General features: G+C 47.1%; 1 protein-coding gene across 2 annotated transcripts in view; it reads left to right on the plus strand.

Annotated features, from left to right (window-relative positions):
* Positions 1-1,833: 1,833 nt before the first annotated feature.
* The window catches only part of PAPPA (pappalysin 1), a 214,836-nt gene continuing 198,883 nt past the window's right edge, over positions 1,834-17,786 (plus strand). Inside the window, exon 1 of one of the 2 annotated variants that reach the window (XM_084898874.1) lies at positions 1,834-2,619. In XM_084898874.1, coding sequence (XP_084755000.1) covers positions 2,208-2,619 — 412 coding nt within the window. In that variant the 5' untranslated portion in view covers positions 1,834-2,207. The remainder of the gene's footprint in view (positions 2,620-17,786) is intronic. The other variant, XM_084898873.1, reaches the window with a different exon arrangement.

The raw sequence follows: 17,786 nt of genomic DNA on the forward strand, positions 1-17,786 counted from the left end.
ACCAAGATCTGAATCTGGGCTCTCCTGTTTTCAGAATGGTGTCATAATCCCTGCATGCTGCTTTCTGGCTTTTATAGAGGGGACGTCTGACTCACTTGCTCATTCTACAACTCTGCAGAGTTTCACAACCACTTATTCTCCACTGGTGTTCCCTCTCCCTGAAGAGTAGGAATGAGCCCAGCTCTCAGATAGCATCTGGAGCAGCCCGGAGGACCAGAGCATGTGGGGAGTGAAGTGGCACATTGGTGGAGTACGTTTCACCCCCAGGCTTCCAGCATGCTATCCACATGCAAACCTCACACAGCATATTTTTATCACTACATTATTTGAACAGACTGGTGGTAATGTGTAATCCACCACTGTTAACTCATTTTGACTTATTAAACACTTGGATGAAAAAAAAAAAAAAAAGAAGAAGAAAGAAAGAAAGAAAAGAAAACTGTTTTTTGCCATAAGGGGGAGCTTTTGAGTTCTATAAAGAGGGGGAACAAGAACAAAAATACATTACGTCTATGTGCCAGTTCAAAACAGACATACAAAGCAGCACATCGGTCAGGTCCTTACCTGGGACTTGAACAATGTTAGAGAACCTGAATTTCTCAGGTTGATTTTTTTTAAAATAGGCAAATATTTCATTCTTATTTTTCAATATTAAACTAAAATAATGTCTAATAACCAACAGAATATTTTTTGAGGCTATTCAGGAAAAGTGAGAGCCCTGGGCTGGGCTGAGTCCACAGCTTCTGAAAGGCAAATGCCTTGGAAAATGCCATTCCTCGGGGTTTATTCTTCGGAGGGCAGCTTTTGGACCCCTTGAACCCAGCAACACAGGGGCTCAGAGAAGAGGGGGGACTTTCATCATTGCATAACTTGAAGGTAATTCTGAGGAGAAAGGGAGGGAAGGATAGGAAAGGCAAGAGAGAAGGGAAAGGGAGAGAGGAAGAAGAAGAGAAGAGAAGAGAAGAGAAGAGAAGAGAAGAGAAGAGAAGAGAAGAGAAGAGAAGAGAAGAGAAGAGAAGAGGGAGGAGGAGGAGGAGGAGGAGGAGGAGGAGGAGGAGGAGGAGGAGGAGGAGGAGGAGGAGGAGGAGGAGGAGGAGGAGGAGAGAAAAGAGTGAGGGTAAGAGAGGAGAGTGAAAGGGAGAGACAGCATTAAAAAAAAAATCTGAGAATCAAGTTTCAAGACTCTTTATGTGCTATAGCGAAGGATGAGGTTTACTAGCAAAGTGCAAAGGAGATCCTGAGAGAAGAGAAAGGTGTTTTATTTTTTCCCCTCTTCCTCCAGGAGGGGGAACAATAATAATGAGGAGGAGGGGAGGGGGGATGAAGGAGGGAACAAACGCAAGCAAACCAAAACAAAAACAGGAATGTGTGTGTTTTGAGCAGGAATGAGGAGAGCTGGGAGGACCATAAGGGGGTGTGTACAGAATTTCATTAAATTGTTACTTTAAGATTGTCTTCTTTAAAAAAAAGAGAGAGAGAGAGAGGGAGAGAGGGGGTGGAGAAGCGGAGCGAGGGAAGGAGGCAAACGGCAAAGTGGGGGCAGGCTGGGTAGCTTGGCCTCTCCAAACTGATTGATTAGTCATGATCCCCGCAGTTTTAACAGGGACTCATTCAATTGGGAAGGTGGAGCGCTCGGGAGCAGATTAGCATACGCTTGTTTACTCATCTTCTGAGGGATTCCCCCCCCCCTTTCCTTTCATTTTGTGAAGAAGGAGGGAGGGGAGGGGGGACCGGTGGGGGGAAAAGGGGGCTGTGGCTTGTGTTATAAAGGACGCAAAATATAAATAAATTAGAGCATCTTTTGGGGGGGAGGGAATTCAGCGGAGCGGTGTCTTAGAGGAGCTTTTTTTTTTTTTTTTTTTTTTTTTTTTGGTAGAACAAGAAATCATATAAAATAAAATGAAATAAAACAAGGAGGAAGGCAACCAGCTGTTAAGAGGGGGGGGGGATAAGGCAGATAAAGGAGCGGGGAGAGAAATTAATTGCCAACCAGGAGGAGTTGGGCTGTATTTTTCAAAGGTGGGGGTAGTGGAGCACACACCTTGAGAGAAGGAAAGCGAGAAAGAAAAAGAAAAAAGCCAAGTGAAAGGGGGGGCTCGCCCAAGAAGGGTGAAGAAGCGAAGAAAGTCGAGGCGCCGAGTCTCCCAAAGCTGGCAGCTCCGGGCGGCGGTGCAGGGGCGAAGGGGGGGCGGGGGGGACCGTCGGACATGCGGCTCTGGAGTTGGGTGCTGCGCCTGGGGCTGCTGAGCGCCGCGCTGGGCTGCGGGCTGGCCGAGCGCTCCCGCCGGGCCCGGAGAGACCCGCGGGCCGGCCGCCCTCCGCGCCCCGCCGCCGGCCCGGCCACCTGCGCCACCCGCGCGGCCCGCGGCCGCCGCGCCTCGCCGCCGCCTCCGCCGCCGGGCGGTGCCTGGGAAGCCGTGCGCGTCCCCCGGCGGCGGCAGCAGCGGGAGGCGAGGGGCGCCGCCGAGGAGCCGAGCCCGCCGAGCCGGGCGCTCTATTTCAGCGGGCGAGGCGAGCAGCTGCGCCTGCGGGCCGACCTCGAGCTGCCCCGGGACGCGTTCACGCTGCAAGTGTGGCTGCGAGCGGAGGGGGGCCAGAGATCGCCGGCGGTGATCACAGGTAGGCGAGGGCGCCCCGCGGGCGCTGCACCGGCCCCGCGGCCGCGCGGTGGTCTGGGCGCGGGCGGCCGGCGGGCTGGTCCCGGGGTGGACGGGTGTGTCAGTGTGGGAGCCGCCCATCCGGAGGCGCGGAGGCACCCGCTACGAGCCGCCGGGCTCACTTTGCCCCATCTGAGGAATGGGTGCTCTCACAAGGTGTTTCCACTTAAGTCCCGGGGTGGGCGTCAGGGAGCGGTCCCGGAGGTCCGGAGACCTGAGGTCGGTGAGTAAGAGCTTCTCCCCGGGAGCCTGGAGAACAGGAGCCTTTTTCGGGATGGTCCAAAGTGCTGTCTGTCTGGGCTGGAGGGGAGGGTGACCCAATTGGGATGCATGTGGAAAGAGGCTAGGGGACCATTGCTTTCTTGGACTTTTTAATGGAGGTAACCCCCTTCACTTGACCCGGTTATCCTGAAAGCCTGCTAGGACGAGGTTGTTGTAATCTTCTGGATTTAGAAATCCTTGAAGTGCCCCAAAGTTGCTCTCTTCTTGATCTCTGCCTCTGGGATTGACCCGTTTCCTCCCAGCCAAACACCACACACACACACACACTCACACTCACACTCACACACACAGAACCATCCATGTCCTCACTTTTAAAGCCTGTTGCCTGCCCCTCGGGGCTGGGGCAAGACCTTCCTCACGCACAGCCTGCCTGCCTGCCAGTCTTCCCGGACTTGGCTGCTGAACGGGGTGCTTTTCTCATTTGGGACTTTGAGTTCTCCCTCCTCACCCTCCCTCTGTCCCCTTCCCGGTTCCATAGCAAAGCCCAGAGTGAAACCGGACACTCTTGGAGGGTTGCAAACCTAAGAAGTGCTCCAAAATCCATACCCTCGCAAAATGAGTCTGTGGCAATGCCTTTAATAAAACCGGGGGACCGAGGTGGGGTGGCGCTGGAGGAGAGAAGGAAAGTTTTGCCTCTTCTGGCTGGGAGATTCCCTTCCTGCACAAACAGCCTTGCCAAGTCCTGGGACATCTTAAAGCCAGAGAAGGGGTTCCCCCTCAGCTGCAGCCAGGAACGTGAGGAAGCGTTTTTGCGATCCCACCCCCTGACACACACACTTTCTTAGAAGGGAGAGCTCTAAGCTCTTCCGCAGCTCTGCTCCTTTCTGGGTGGACTCCTTCCCAGGTAGCTCTGACTCTGTCCTGTTTACATGAAGCCCATTTCAGGGGACCCCCAACTCAATTACTGTGCCGAGAATGTGCCCCTAAAGCTCCCACTCTCCTGCTACCAAACCAAGAACTAGAAAGTGATTTCTCCCCCCCCCCCCATACCTGACGTCATCGCATGCTATTTTTTTCCTCCGTTTTCCCCAGGAAGGAGAGAGAAAGTGAGCTCATTCACTTTCAGCCCCCAAGCCCTCATCACCCAGAGCGGGATATAATATAGGGTAGAGGAGAGACGTTATTCATAATAATGGTGATGATGATAATTCAGGACTGCGGTATGTTTACTTCTCTCTGGGAACATCGGAGAAGCATAGAGCCTGCTGCTTGGAGAGGATTTTTAAAAGATGAGAGGATCTGTTTTTTCCCCGTGTTTACCTGTCATAACCAATGATTTGGAAGGCTTCCCTTCCAGAGGGGAGAGCCCAGGCTTATAGAGGTATCATCGCTGAAAAGGCAGTAAATGCATTTAAACATATATGTAACACCTGGGATTGCACGGGAGCGTGCTTGCAATTGTAATTCAGACAAGGAGCCTCTCTCCACACGTGTTCTCCTTTGCACTCCGTCACTCTCCCACACAAAGATTTGTGCAGTAAAATACTTTAATTGGATGGGGGACGCTAGGTTATTATTGCTTGTATAAAATGCCTGGTCCATTTTATGTGTGGAAATAACATTCCTCTCAAAAAGGAAAAAAAAAAAAAAAAAAAAAAAAAAAAAAGCACTGCTGTAGCGCAGCACCAGAAAACCAGGAGCTTTTCTCCGGAGGATACTGGTGGATTTTTTTCCCCTCCCCTAGTTGAGTTGGAGCCAGATTTGGCGGTGTGTAAACACCTGGCATTGAGCCAGAAGTCTCATTCTGCGTATCCTCCACACGGGAGAGACTGATGAAAAAGAACCTGCTTCTCCTTGAATTAAAAAGCAAACAAACAGAGGTTCTTTGCAGAAGCACTTTTTCAGCTTCTCCCTTTCTCCCTTCGATTAAGTTTGGGCTGGGGGAGGCAGGGCCCAGGTGGGGCAGAGGGGATGCAGGTGCCTAACCATATCCTCCTGCTGCCTGAGAACTAGGGCCCAAGTTTGCTGCCTGACCTCCGCTGGCTCTCGGAGGCTGGGCGTTGCCACTTTCCTAGGAATCCCTGGTCACCTATCTGGAGAGAGCAGGCATCTCTCAGCGGGACCGCGCTGCTATTTCAGGCAGAGGTTGCCTTACATCACTCTTTGCTGCAGGATTCGACTGGGTTTCGCAAAGGTCTAATTTTACGGTGCAGTTAACCGGGTCTATCGTCTGGCAGAGGCAGGCCTTGCTGCTCCTGGTAGGCGGGCCGAGCTCCCAGATCTATCTGCCTGGGATGCTATTTCTGCCCCCGTTCAAACTTCACTGACACCAGTTCAGACAAGCGATTGGAGAGGCAGAGGGAAGGAGGGAAGGAATGGTTTGCTTCTGAAGCTCAGAAAACATGCCTTTTATTTTCCCAAAAAGGAAGGAGGTGGGGGGGGGAGTATATGTATATGTATATGTATATGGAAATAGATATATATTAATAAATATAAAAGGAAAGGCGTGTGCAGGCAAAAACAAAGGTAAAGTTAGAGAAAGTGCCGTGTGCAGGATTCTCTGGATGACCCCCAACAAGGGGTAGACTTCAGGCTTGGCCAATACTTTAAGGCTACTGGGATCAAGGTGCTGGGAGGCTACTGGTGCTAGTTCTCTCTCCGGCTGAATAGGGAGGCAGAGATAGGAACAGAGGAAGGTTGTGTCCTGGATGACAGATCTTCAGTGGCAGGAAAGGGGATTCAATCCTAGGCATCCTGACTTTCATGCCTCATCCCCTACACTATGGAGAGAACGTGTCTAATAAACACCATCACCCCTCACAGACCCAGCACCCAGGCCCAGCCTTCAGTCTTTATGCATGACTATTGGGGCTATCTTTCAAGTCCTGGGGTGGGGGTTTTCTGATGCATCCCTTTGTTTTTTTTACCATACCATCCAGGATCCAGACCCCTGCCCCTCATCCCCAGTGCTCCCTCCTCCCCCCCAGGGCCCTCCAGTTTGAAAGAGAAAGAAAACGAAAACAATGAGTTCAATTTGCTCCATGGAGCAGAGGCCCTGAGCAGCAGTTAATCTTGTTAAAGTTTCTCCTGACCCGTTAGATGAATGAAATGTGGACCCCACAAGTGCTGCCCTCCTCCCACCCACCCCATAGTGATCCAGAATCCCTGCTCAGAGGAGAAAGGTATTTACCTGAACCCCATTCAGGAATACCCTCCTCCCTCCCCATGCTTTCTTCTTTCGTTCTAAATGTTGGACTGAGTTTGCTGGCTACTCAGAAGTCTTTTTTTGCCCCATCCCTTTTACAATTTCCACTTCCTATTATCCCCACCCACCCCCCAAAAAGAATTCCTGCATTTTCCCAACTTGAGAAAGCTAGGTTCTAGGAGTTCGTACATGAATACTATTCTCTCTGGCATTTGTAGTCATGGGATGTCTAGAATATTGCAATGGTTAGAAGCCCATTTTAGTAGTCAGGTTACCCAAGTGGGAATCCACCTCTGCCCCTACCTGGTTGTGTGACCTTGGGCAAAGTAGTTGGCTCCTCTGGGCTTCAGCTTCCTTGTCGACAGAATTAGGATAGCATGAGTATCTATCCATTAAATGAGCTCATATGTGAAAAGTGCTCAAATCAGGATCTGGTATATACCAAGTGCTCATGATTTTCCAATGGTCTCGGTCTTTGTGGACTAAGGACACTTAAAGGCAGGAGGGAGACCAGTGGTTCCTGGGTGTCTTCAAGGTGCCAGGCACTGTGCTAGGTGCTTGTTTTGTGCTTGCACATTTCACTCTCACAACCACCCTGGGAGGTGGGCATTCTCGGCTCTTTTTTACCAAGGAGGAAACAGAGTCCCCCCCCCAGCCATCAGGTGGACAGAGCGTAGGTGTGAACTTGAGTACAGAGTGCCTGTTTGCTCTTCGGCAGTCTTTTCTGGAGAGAGAAGAAATGACTGCTTTGTGTTCTTCCTCTCTGCCTGCTGATCATCATCTACAGGTTAAAGAGGATAAAGAATAAGCATACATCTCAGCTGGAACCAAGGTTTGACCAAGAAGATCTGTTTTTATTTTCAAGCCAAATTATCAGACAGACTGGGCTTAGACTTTCTGTTGACAATTAGATGTCCTGTGAGTTGAATCAAGTCACTTCATCTTTTCTCTCCTTGATTTGCTCATCTGTGAAATGGGCCTAATAAGATTGGGATATTGCAGTAAAAGAACTATGCAGAAAGCGCCTGGCACAGTTCCAGCTCACATTAGGGACTCAGTCAACAGTAGCTACATCTAGTCAATAACCGCATTCTCTTTCCAGTTTGTTAGCTTGGTCTTCAGAAAGCGGGGCTGTTTGTGCCCGGGGTAGGGCTTCTCCTCCTGAGTGGCTGGGGAGTCTGTGTAGAGTAGTGTATTTTGAGGAAGAGTTAGACCCCCTCACATCTCTTCCTTGTACTTTGACTTCCTCTTCTGTGACCTACTTGGATGAACCCTTGCTAGTGAGAGCCAGAAGAGGTCCAGAAGCACTGGACCTGCAAGCAGGAAAAGCAGATAGCCTCCACGGAAAGCCTGCACCCCCACACACCCGAGCCAGACCGTGCTCACAGTGGAGTCCAGGTCACAGATCTATTGTCACATGCTGCTTGCTCCTCCCCCAACTTCCACATTCCCCCAAGCAGCCATTGCATGCACAGACGGGGGGTGGACGCTGCATTGCCCTGGCCCCTCTGTGCAGAGGAAGGCACGTTTGAGGCGGGAGGTGTGGGGCTCAGGAGAGTGGGCTGTGCATGGTCAGCCCAGGCACAGACGGGGTCAGACAGCTCATTGTGCAGCAGGGAAACTGAAGACCAAGGTCATACAGGAGCTAAGAGTTAAATTATGTTCATAAGCCACCTCCTCTTTAGCGGGCCAGGGAGTTCATTTGGTCCAATAGTTTCTGTCCCCGGCAGCACTTGGCATCACCAGCTTTTACAACATCCCAATGCCCAGGCCACCTCCCAGGGTTTCTGATGTCAGGGCTTGGGGTTGGCCTGGGCACTGGTGGTTCTCAAAAGTCTTCTCAGGTGGTGTGGAAGGACCCTCAGTGGGGAGAATCACTCACTCAATGTGTTGCCTCCCTACTCTGCAGATGAGGAAACTGAGGCCTAGAGGGGAAGTATTGTTTTCTGCTTATGGAACTGGTTAGTGGCCGAGCCTTCAGAGAAATCAGCTGTCCCGATTCTGAGTTGCCAAACATCAGGAAAGACCCTTCTTCTGTTCTTAGTTCCCTTGCTGAGCCCAAACCCATAGGTGCCCTGGCTGTGACATTACCCGTTTCCAGAGCGATTGCTGTGTGGGAAGTCATCCCCCCCTTCTGGCGTTGCCTTTAAAGTGTGAACATGTTTGTACTGTATAACACATTGAGTTTTATGCATCTGATTTTAAGTGAATCTCCCCAAGTGCTTGGGAGGGGTGCCCCTCAGAACAGGACCAGGGGATATTAAAAAGGGAAGCTTAGTGCCGAGGCATTCCCACTTTGCCTTCCTGCAGTGGCTAGTCCTGCAGGAAGGGGTATGTTCCTATTTCACTACCTCCACCCTCCACACACACCTGTGATCGCTGTGAAAGCAGCACCAGCTGCAGGTCTCAGATGAGAAAGAGAGATTCCCAGGTGCCCCAGGTAGGAGGACTCCCTCTATAGGCAGCCCGTGCCTGTCCACCTGTGGCCAAGGGCTCAGAAATGCAGCAAAAGCATTTTCTCCCCTCACCTGCCACACACCCCTTACCTGGAATTTCATTTTCTTTGCCTCAGCATTCCTTTTATCTTCTTGATGCTCTGCGGGCTTAGCCTCAGACGTTGAAGAACTTATCGGAAATGCTGAGTGCTGACCTGTGGACTTTGGCCCCCTTGGCTCCTTGGAGGATCTAAAACTGGGAGTTGGGACCTCTGAATTCATGTCCTAGCCTGGCCTCTTGAGTCAGCCACTGGGGCCTCATGGGAGAGGGATCCAGGTGTGGTTACACTCAGCATCCCTATTTCACAAGTTGCCACAGGAACCAGGTGAGGCATGGTGGCAGAAGCTGTTGGCCAAGGTCAGAACCCAGTCCACATGAGTGTCAACAAATAGGACGAGGAGCCAGAAGGTGGGAGAGGTGAAGGATTTGTGCACTCAAGGTCATTCCTGCAGAGGTGTCTTTATTTTGTTATCCACACTGTAAATGATAAACAGTGTTAGCAAATCTTTGGTTACCTGTGACTTCATTGGAGTCCTTTGATGTTGGGATTTCACAGGTCTGCCAAATCCTGCCATTTATTTACTGTGTGATCTTGACAACTGCCCCTCTCTGGGCCTCAATGTTCTCAGGATACACAATGAGAAATAGGGATATAATAGAGATTTTCAAATTGTGCCCACAATTTTATGGACCCCCTGTGAAGGTCTGACTCTCCCACCTTGCCACCTTATTCTGCTTAAATTGTGGGAATTTAGAAGATTCCATTTAAAGGAATGTGCAGGTTGCTTAGTTGCAGAATTTGAGTGGATATGGACTGACATTAGGAACGATTGTGACTTTTGTTAGGGGTGATAATGATAATACATATTGTTAAAGATCCTAATCTGTTAGAAATGCCTGTTAAAGTATTTATGGATAAAATGATGCTACTTTTGTATGGTTTATTTAAAATTTTCCAGAAAAAAATAAATAGGGTATTGGGATGAGGGAGGGTATAGATGAAAGAAGATTGGTAACCTGATGACATCTTTGAACCCAGCTCACAGAGATGTCGGGCTTCAACACAGTTTTGCCCATCTTTCTGTGTGTGAGTTCCATCATTAAAAGTTTTAAAAATGAAAAGAGTTTCAGAGCCACAGGAGGAGTTGAAGTCTTAGATCCCTGTGTGTGGGGTGAGCTGCTGTTTTTTCAAATACAGAAGTGGCACTTTAAGAGGATGGAGGACTCTTCCAAGGTCACACAGAGAATAACTGAAAGAACCCAGTTTGGGCTGCAGAGTTTTAAGTGATGGACCATCCTGGGAAAGCCCGGGGGGAAGAGAAGAAAGACGGGAGGGGAGCCTTAGGAAGGACATGTGGAAGGGGCAAGCGGAGCTTTGCTGGGCAGTGAAAGGCTTTTGAGGGAGGAGAGTCATTGCAGTATGGAATTGCCCACACATTGTGAAAAGTGTAGCATCCTTGGTTCTGCGCATAAGAATCTCCTAGGATCTGCTAGTCATGTGTCCATATAGAACATATTGTGGTGGCACACACACACATACACACACATTCATGTTCCCACAAACCTCCCACTGCAAATGGCTGGCTCATTATTTCTCTCCATCTCCAGCAGTCTTAGGAGTCTCCTAGGGCCACCTAGAGCCCTGGGGGAATGACCTTCAGTTGACTAATCTCAGCAGGAGCTGACACCACCGGAAACGGGAAAGGAGCCTGTGTTCACTGAGGAAGTATTTTGTGCTGGTTGATCATAGTCAGACAGCCTGGGTTTGATTTCCTGACTCTCCCACCTGCTAGTGCATGTCCTTGGGCAAGTTACTTAATCTCTTCAAGCTCCCCTTTTCCCATGCACAAAATGCGGACGGTACCGGCCCCCACTTCATAGGCTTGTTTTGAAGATTAACTGGGCCTCCATGTGGAAAAATGCTTAGTAATGGAATCTTGACCATGGGTAAGCACCCAGTAAACGTTAACTCACATTGGTATCATGTGTGTCCAGCCCTTGCCACACGTTATTTTAAATTCTCTCAACAACTCTTAGAGATAGACATGCTTCTCCCCTTTGGCAGAGCCAGGCACTGCCTTTCCCTGGCTACTCTGAAAAGATTCATTGGGATCCTCTTAGCATAAAACAAAAAGTGAAAGGAAGGACAAACAGAAGAAACACTTGATTGTTTCAAAATAGGAAAGCAGTGTGTACTCATTGTAGAGAAGGTAAGAAATAAGAGATAAAAACAAGAGACACAGTAAAATGTAACCACCCCTTCCCAGGCATTTGACAAGTATTTATTGAGTGACTGCTACATGCCAGGTGCAGTTTTAGGCCTTGAGTACAGAGCGATGAACCTCAGAGGAGAATGCCCTTGCCTTTGGGAGTTCATATGAAGGGAGGGGTGGGTGGGAGGGGAGGGAAAAGGTTTATCATAAATGAATGATAAACATATCACACAATGTCAGGTGAATGCTTAAGAAGGAAAATAAAGCAGAGGAGGGATTCTAGGGAACATGGTGTGGGGCTTGTGGGAGGGATTTAAACAGGGCTGCCTGAGGCTGTGCTGAGCAGTGGCATTGATGGTGAGCCCTAAGAGCAGACTAATGGCCATTCAGAGAAGGCCATGTGCACTGCAGAAGGAAGAGCAGAGCGCTAGGAGCTGAGAGGTCCGTTCCAGACCATCAGTGCTTCGCTTGATGTGTGACTTTGGGCAGTCCTCTGTATGTCTTGGGCCAGTTTTCATCATCTGAATCATGTGTGTCGGGAGGATCTTATCTTTGTCCTAGAGAACCTTTAGTAGACATCTCCTAGGATTTGATAATTCTAATCAGGGTTGTCCAAAAACAAAATTGTGAAGTTGGCATTAGTTCCAAGTTTCTTCCCTTTCTTGGTGCATTTCCCTCCACTAGGTGGTGCCTGTGCCTGTCTCCCTCAGGGGCCAAGTGCCCGCACACGTTCTCTCCCCCAACATCACTCATTCTCAGAAAAGGACATGGCATTCCTTCTTGCTAAGGTATCAATGACTGGAACAACTTATAGTGTTACTCTTCCAGAAGCATATGTACTTTAATATCGCAAAGAAAACCCACAAAAAAACCCCAAAAACTTTGACTCAAGAAGCAAAGTACCAATAGGTAGAATTTCAGTCCAAGACTGACTGAAGACATTATTTAGGGAATATGTGTACTTCTCAATGGCTGGAAGCCATCTCACCAATAGTATTGCTAATAATAGGTACCATAATATGCAAAACTCTCATTGAGTAACTTTTCCTGTGATCACTTACTTGGCTAATGGTCAGAGTACTCAAATTTCACAATTTCTTACTATACAAAGGCCATTCCAAAGAAGTTTTTGACATCAGAGTAGGGCACTGGCCTTTTAGTCTTGCTTATCATTTTAATATGATTATGAATTAAAATAGTAAGATTCTGGAGTCTCTAGCCATCTGTTAGCCTATTTTCCTTCTGGGAATCCCTAGTACTGTCATCCATGAAGGACCTCTTGTTCCCTCTGACCCTTCCTTTCTCTCTTTCTTCCTACCCCTCAGACCTACTGCACTGACTTTGGCCATTAAAATTTTTCTTCAAACAACAGAAAGAAAACTTGTTTTTCAGTATTATTTACCACAAGCCCAGGGTCCTAGAAGTGTAGGAGACATGACCATGTTTAAATTTTAGAGAACTTGAGTAGGTCTCAGGTTCAAGTTCATTCTAAGAGACAGAAAGTCCAGTAGATGGGAGGGTGCAGATTGGAATTTAAGTATGTGCACTGGGGGAAGCATGTGACTAAGTCCTGCCTCTTTTGCCCTCTGGAAGTTTGTGCTTTAACCTGTACCATCACCTTTGTAGTCAAGAAGCCATTCCTATATCTGTCCCATGTCCATTTTCCCTTAATTCCTAATTCATGTTGCTCTTTAAACATGAAATGTAGCAGGACTGAATAGGAACAAATGTGCTTTTATGATATTGGACATATTTCAGCTACAAAAGCTAATGAGAAAATAGAGAAAGCTACATTAACAAGCCAATAAGGAATAGGTAGGCCTTGCTTTAAGAGATGCAAAATATACAGACAGAAAACATAGTACATACTTGTTTTCATGTAAGTGCAAAGTCTCAAGGTGTGTAAGAGTGAGAAATACTGTGTAAGCCATTCATTTCATAGATGAGGAGCTGAGGGTTGGTGACTACCCCAGAGCAGTGATCAGGCTGGGTAAGTTCCTCTGTTTTCTGAGTGTGAGGCTAGAGCTACGTCTGTTTGTCTCCTCACTTTGCACCCAGACCCATGAAGTAATTATCATCTATCTGCTGATGTGCACCATTTATACCCAGATTTTTTGGACTCCAGACCGATTGAATCAGCTATCCGCCAGAAATGTCAGCATGCACTTGTAGCTCAATCATTTTTCCTCCAAATTCCTTGTGTCCCCATCTAGTGCCACCAACTGTGGATCTACCATCCACCACATTCAATCAGTCATCAGTTCCTGTCTGTCCTGCCTCCTTGACAGTTTTATAGCTGCCTTTCCTCTTTCTAGCTTAGGCCCTTTTCATCTCTAGCTTTGACTCTTTCCCTAGTAATATGGTACCTATTTCTATGAGCATCGACCCCTGCACCATTTCAACCTATCCTTCAATATCTGATAGCGAGGTGTTTCTAAAATGCAAATTTGACTCTAGCTAGAGGTCTTTTAGTAGCACAGAATTATTTGCAGTATCCCAGATAACTTAGGCTTTTATTCAGAAGCCCTCTCTGATTCTTCTCTAAGTAGAATTGGTTCCCTACCTCCCTTATCCATCTGCCTCCATTGTATCCTGTACACACAGATATCAAAAGACCTGGAATTCTTTCTGTCACATTTAATTATGTGCATATTTGAGGTCATCTCCACTTCTTCACTGCCTAGCACAGTGCCTGGCTTTTAAAGGAGTTACATATATATTTTTGCTCAATGAATGCATGACTGCAAAAGATAGCCGGCTAAATATCTAATGATTCTGGAAGAAAGAGCTCAGGAACCTCAGGCACTGTGCATTACGTAACCAAAGCACATGACCTACTCCGTGCGTCACACTCAAAAACATTACACAGTGGTTAATTCCATTTCCCCTTGAGCAAAGAAGTCAGAAGAGAAATGAAATCTGGTCTTCCAAAACCGAGCCAGGAGGGAGGAGTGTATTTAAATGCCTCCTCAACTCATATTTCGGCCTTTCTAATCCAAGCCACATTTTAGCCTTGGGTCTACCCTTCCCAGCCCCTCGCCTCTTTGCAAACATGGTTCTGTGTGTGCACTGCCGCACATAATTTGAAGCTTCCCTCTCAGATTTCTCTCTCTGCCTCTATCAGCTTCTTACTGGGCCTCCAGTGTCCTGGCAGTCATATCTGTTGCCTGGGTTTTTATCCATTTCCCTTCTTCTTGATGGGAGAGGGGGTCTTCCCTCCGCTTCCCTTGATCTTGTGAGACCTTGGGATGACCTCAGGATCTGGAATCCTCTATCTACTGTTTATATACCCTTGAGGGGGAGAGTACACATTCTCAGCCGTAATAACAGTAATAAAAGCAGCTAGCTTATAATGAGCACTTACTATGTTCTGGCACTGTGCTGAGTGCTACACTTTGAATCCTTTGAATATGACTTAGAAACTTACAGGATTCACTAAAGGCCCCACAGCTAAAGGTTTGAGGAACTGGAGTTCAAATATAGGACATTGTAACTTTTCTCTATCCACAGGGCCTAGTGCATCGCTTGGGATGCTGTAGTTGTCCTGTAAATGATCCTAATGAGAGGATGAATTATGAATGAATGAATGAATGAATGAATGAATGAATGGTATATCCAATCACTAATGCACTCAGAGATTGTAGACTGAAAAGGGAAGGGATCAAGGGGGAGAGGATGGAACGGAGGGAAAGATGGAGGAAAAATCTTAATGAATATTAAAAGAGATTGGCTAAGAAATTTCTGATATGCAAAATTAATTTGCAGGTGACTTTTGAGCAAATAGACCATTTATATCCATGAGAGCATTTCCCATCTTTAAGTAGTCTACTGGAAGATATACACATATTTCAAAGATGCTCTCTGCCAAAAATGTTTCTAGATTTCTCTTTTGAGAAATTCTGGGGTGCATTTTCCAGAATATGCCCAATGGAGACAGTTTATCACCCTCTTGGAGGTCCTGGGTACATTCTGGGCCAAATCCGAGATGCGTGTAGTGGTTGTGCCGCATGAACTAGGGTTCTGAATGGAGGAAGGACTGGTAACAAGGCTGACATACCATGTGCTCTCCCTGGAGCTGATCAAGCCTCCTCAGAACTAGTGCTGAGCTCTGCGAGGCTGATTAGGTATGGTCTGTTAAAAAGAAGCAAAAACAGAATTTTGTTCATTCCTTCCCCAAATTCTGAAGCTGGAATGATGGAGTCTGCTTTATTCAATCTTCTCAGTTTACAGATAGAGAAACTGAGGTCTGAGCAAGTTAACTTGTTAAACTATATTGAGTAAACTTAAGCAACAAATTGGCAGCAAAATGGAAACTAGAATTCAGGTTTCTTGTCTCTCAAATCAGTGCTCTTTCCACTGGATCCTTTCGTTTTTCCTTCCATGTGGGATGACAGTGGCACTGGTGGTTCACGTTGCTGAACTTATTAGAATCCATCAGACAGTTGCTTTTCTTAAGCACTTGTTATGTGCCAAACCTCTGCCCTCAGCATTCTGCGAGGTTCAGAATGGCAACATATTAGGAGAGGTAAAAAACAAATTAGCGAGGTAAATCTCCCTCCCTTCCTCCCTCCCTCCCTCCCTCCCTTCCTCCCTTCCTCCCTTCTTCCCTTTCTCCTTCTCTCCCTCCCTCCTTCTCTCCTTTCTATTTGTCCATCCATCCATTTTCCCATCTATCCATTTGCTCATTCATTTATTTAGTTATCGTGAAATCTTTGTATATTATGCATTGAGCTGCGATATGTGGATTAAAAAGGACAGGGTACAGGTCCATCCCTGAGGAGCTCCCAGTCCTAGTGGCGGAAGCACGGTAACTACTCTAACTAAGCAATTAATCATGTCCTGGCCAAGCACAGAGTCAGATACTCTGTGTTTTTTGAATATGTAGTGTTTTTATTAAGGAGCCTAGAAAGTGTTCTGAGATTTCAGAGGCGTAAGAGGTTGCTCCCACCTGGAGGGGTTTGGGGACTTATTTATGAACTAAGTTGCACGGGTATGTATGTAGAGTGCATGCCTTTCCTTTCCTATGGAAACCTCATGCACATCACTTAAATTGAAGAGCCATAGGTCAAATGAGAACAATGAGCACTTTTTGATTCATGTCTCAGCGGAGGACATTGGCCACGAGTAGCTTTTTGGAGTTTGACACTAGGAAATGATTGGACAGTTAATCATCACCATTCAAATCCAGTCTTAACAGCCCCTTGTTTCTCCCCTTATTGCATTTATCACTCTGTTGTGATTGCCTTTGAGCTTGTCTGTTTTCCCCCACTGTTGTCCAAGCTCCTCAGATGCAAGGATCACTTCTGTCTTTGTCTCTGCTTTATTCCTACCATTTGCACATGGTTAGCCCTGTGGATTGGTGCTCAGTAAACTTTGTTAAATGGATTGGAGATGCTCCAAATAAGGGAGACAGCAGGTGACCAAAAGTGGGTGCTGTGAAGGACAGATGCTTTGAAAAAAGATATTATGGCCCCTAAGAAAGGTCAAGCAGTGTCCGCAAACATGTTATGAATGGCATTACCGTTTAGATATAGTCCTGGTCTCTCTGAGCTGACCATTACCCGTGTGTATTCTTACCACTTCTCCACATCTCTCTCCACCTCCCTTTCTCTTTCCTGAGCCAGTGCATCATTCTGTTGCTTCTAAGTTCTCTCCATGGTTTTCTCTCAATTTCTCCAATCCCGTCCCTGGAGAGCTGCTGCAGAGCCAGGTGTGACAGTGTGGGATGCAACAGTGCTCTCCCTACAGCCCTCACCTGGGCTATGTAGACCTCCCAGAGGAAATGAGCACAGCACACCGGCACGAAATCATGTCTGCTGTGCTCAGGGCACCTCCCAGGGGCTGGTATATTGCAAGGGTTCAACCAATGTATGTGGGTGGATTTTTAGATGAAGAAATGGTGTAAATTGATAGTGCCTCTCATCTAGTCTCCTCAGTTCAGAGAAACCCATGTCCAGAAGAGGCAAGGATATTTTTCCACATTCCATTCCCAAAGTAGTGGCAGAAAAGGACTGGAGTCCATTTGTCTATTTCTTCTAACCATTTTGTCCTGGGATTTGGGCTTAGACATCTTAAATTTGGCCATAAAGATTTCAGAGCACTGGATCCTGTAGTTAGACCCATACTATCTTTTTACAAGTGGAAAGTCTCAAATCCAAAGGTGGGAGGGGAGATGACAGTGACAATACCAAAGCAAAAACTTGAACATGTCTCCATCTAACCACAAATAGGTAGTATGTGATGTGCCCAGCACCTTTAGAGATGTGGCAATGAGCAGACAGAGCAGGTTCATTCCTCATGGATTCTGTGTTCTTGTGGGAAGAGAAATACAGTAAATGAAGATGGAAGATGGGAGTATAATGATTTAGAGAAGAGAGAAGGGTTATAAACCATGGCATAAGATAAGCTCAGGATGTGGAGGAGTGGGTATCTGGAGATGTTTGTCTGGAGATGAAAGCATCCCAGGTTGTGGAATCTGCATTTTAATCTAGATAACCTAGGAAGTTATTAGAAAGTGTCAAACAAGGAAATTACTAATTATATCTGGTGTAGGTTTTCCAAAGATCACTCTGACCTCTAAGGGGAGAATATAATATGTGAAGACAAGAGCAAAGTCTCAATCATACCATTATCATGGTGTGAATTGATTGCTGATATTATTTTTGATATGACTTGGTATTTTGTTTAATATCATCACCATCTATTTTCTTGCCAAAGCCATTACCAACTGAAATAACCTGACTAGCACTAATACTTAAGATCGGTGGGGGAGAGGAGGGTTTCCTTGGTCCAGGAGGACTTGAAGAGATTTATGAACCCCAATACATTTACTGTAAAATTTTGAGGCTGTGCACATTTTTCTGGGGAGAGGGTCCAAAGTTTTCATCAGTTTCTTAAAGGGGTCTGTGGTCCCCAAATGATGACTTAAATGCTGGAAAGCAGGGGGCACAAGAGGTCATTTCCTGACGCCTGCTCCCAGCTCTAAAATCTGAA

This window comes from Pipistrellus hanaki (genome assembly GCF_964339955.1).
Source record: "Pipistrellus hanaki genome assembly, chromosome: 11".
Taxonomy (NCBI): domain Eukaryota; kingdom Metazoa; phylum Chordata; class Mammalia; order Chiroptera; family Vespertilionidae; genus Pipistrellus; species Pipistrellus hanaki.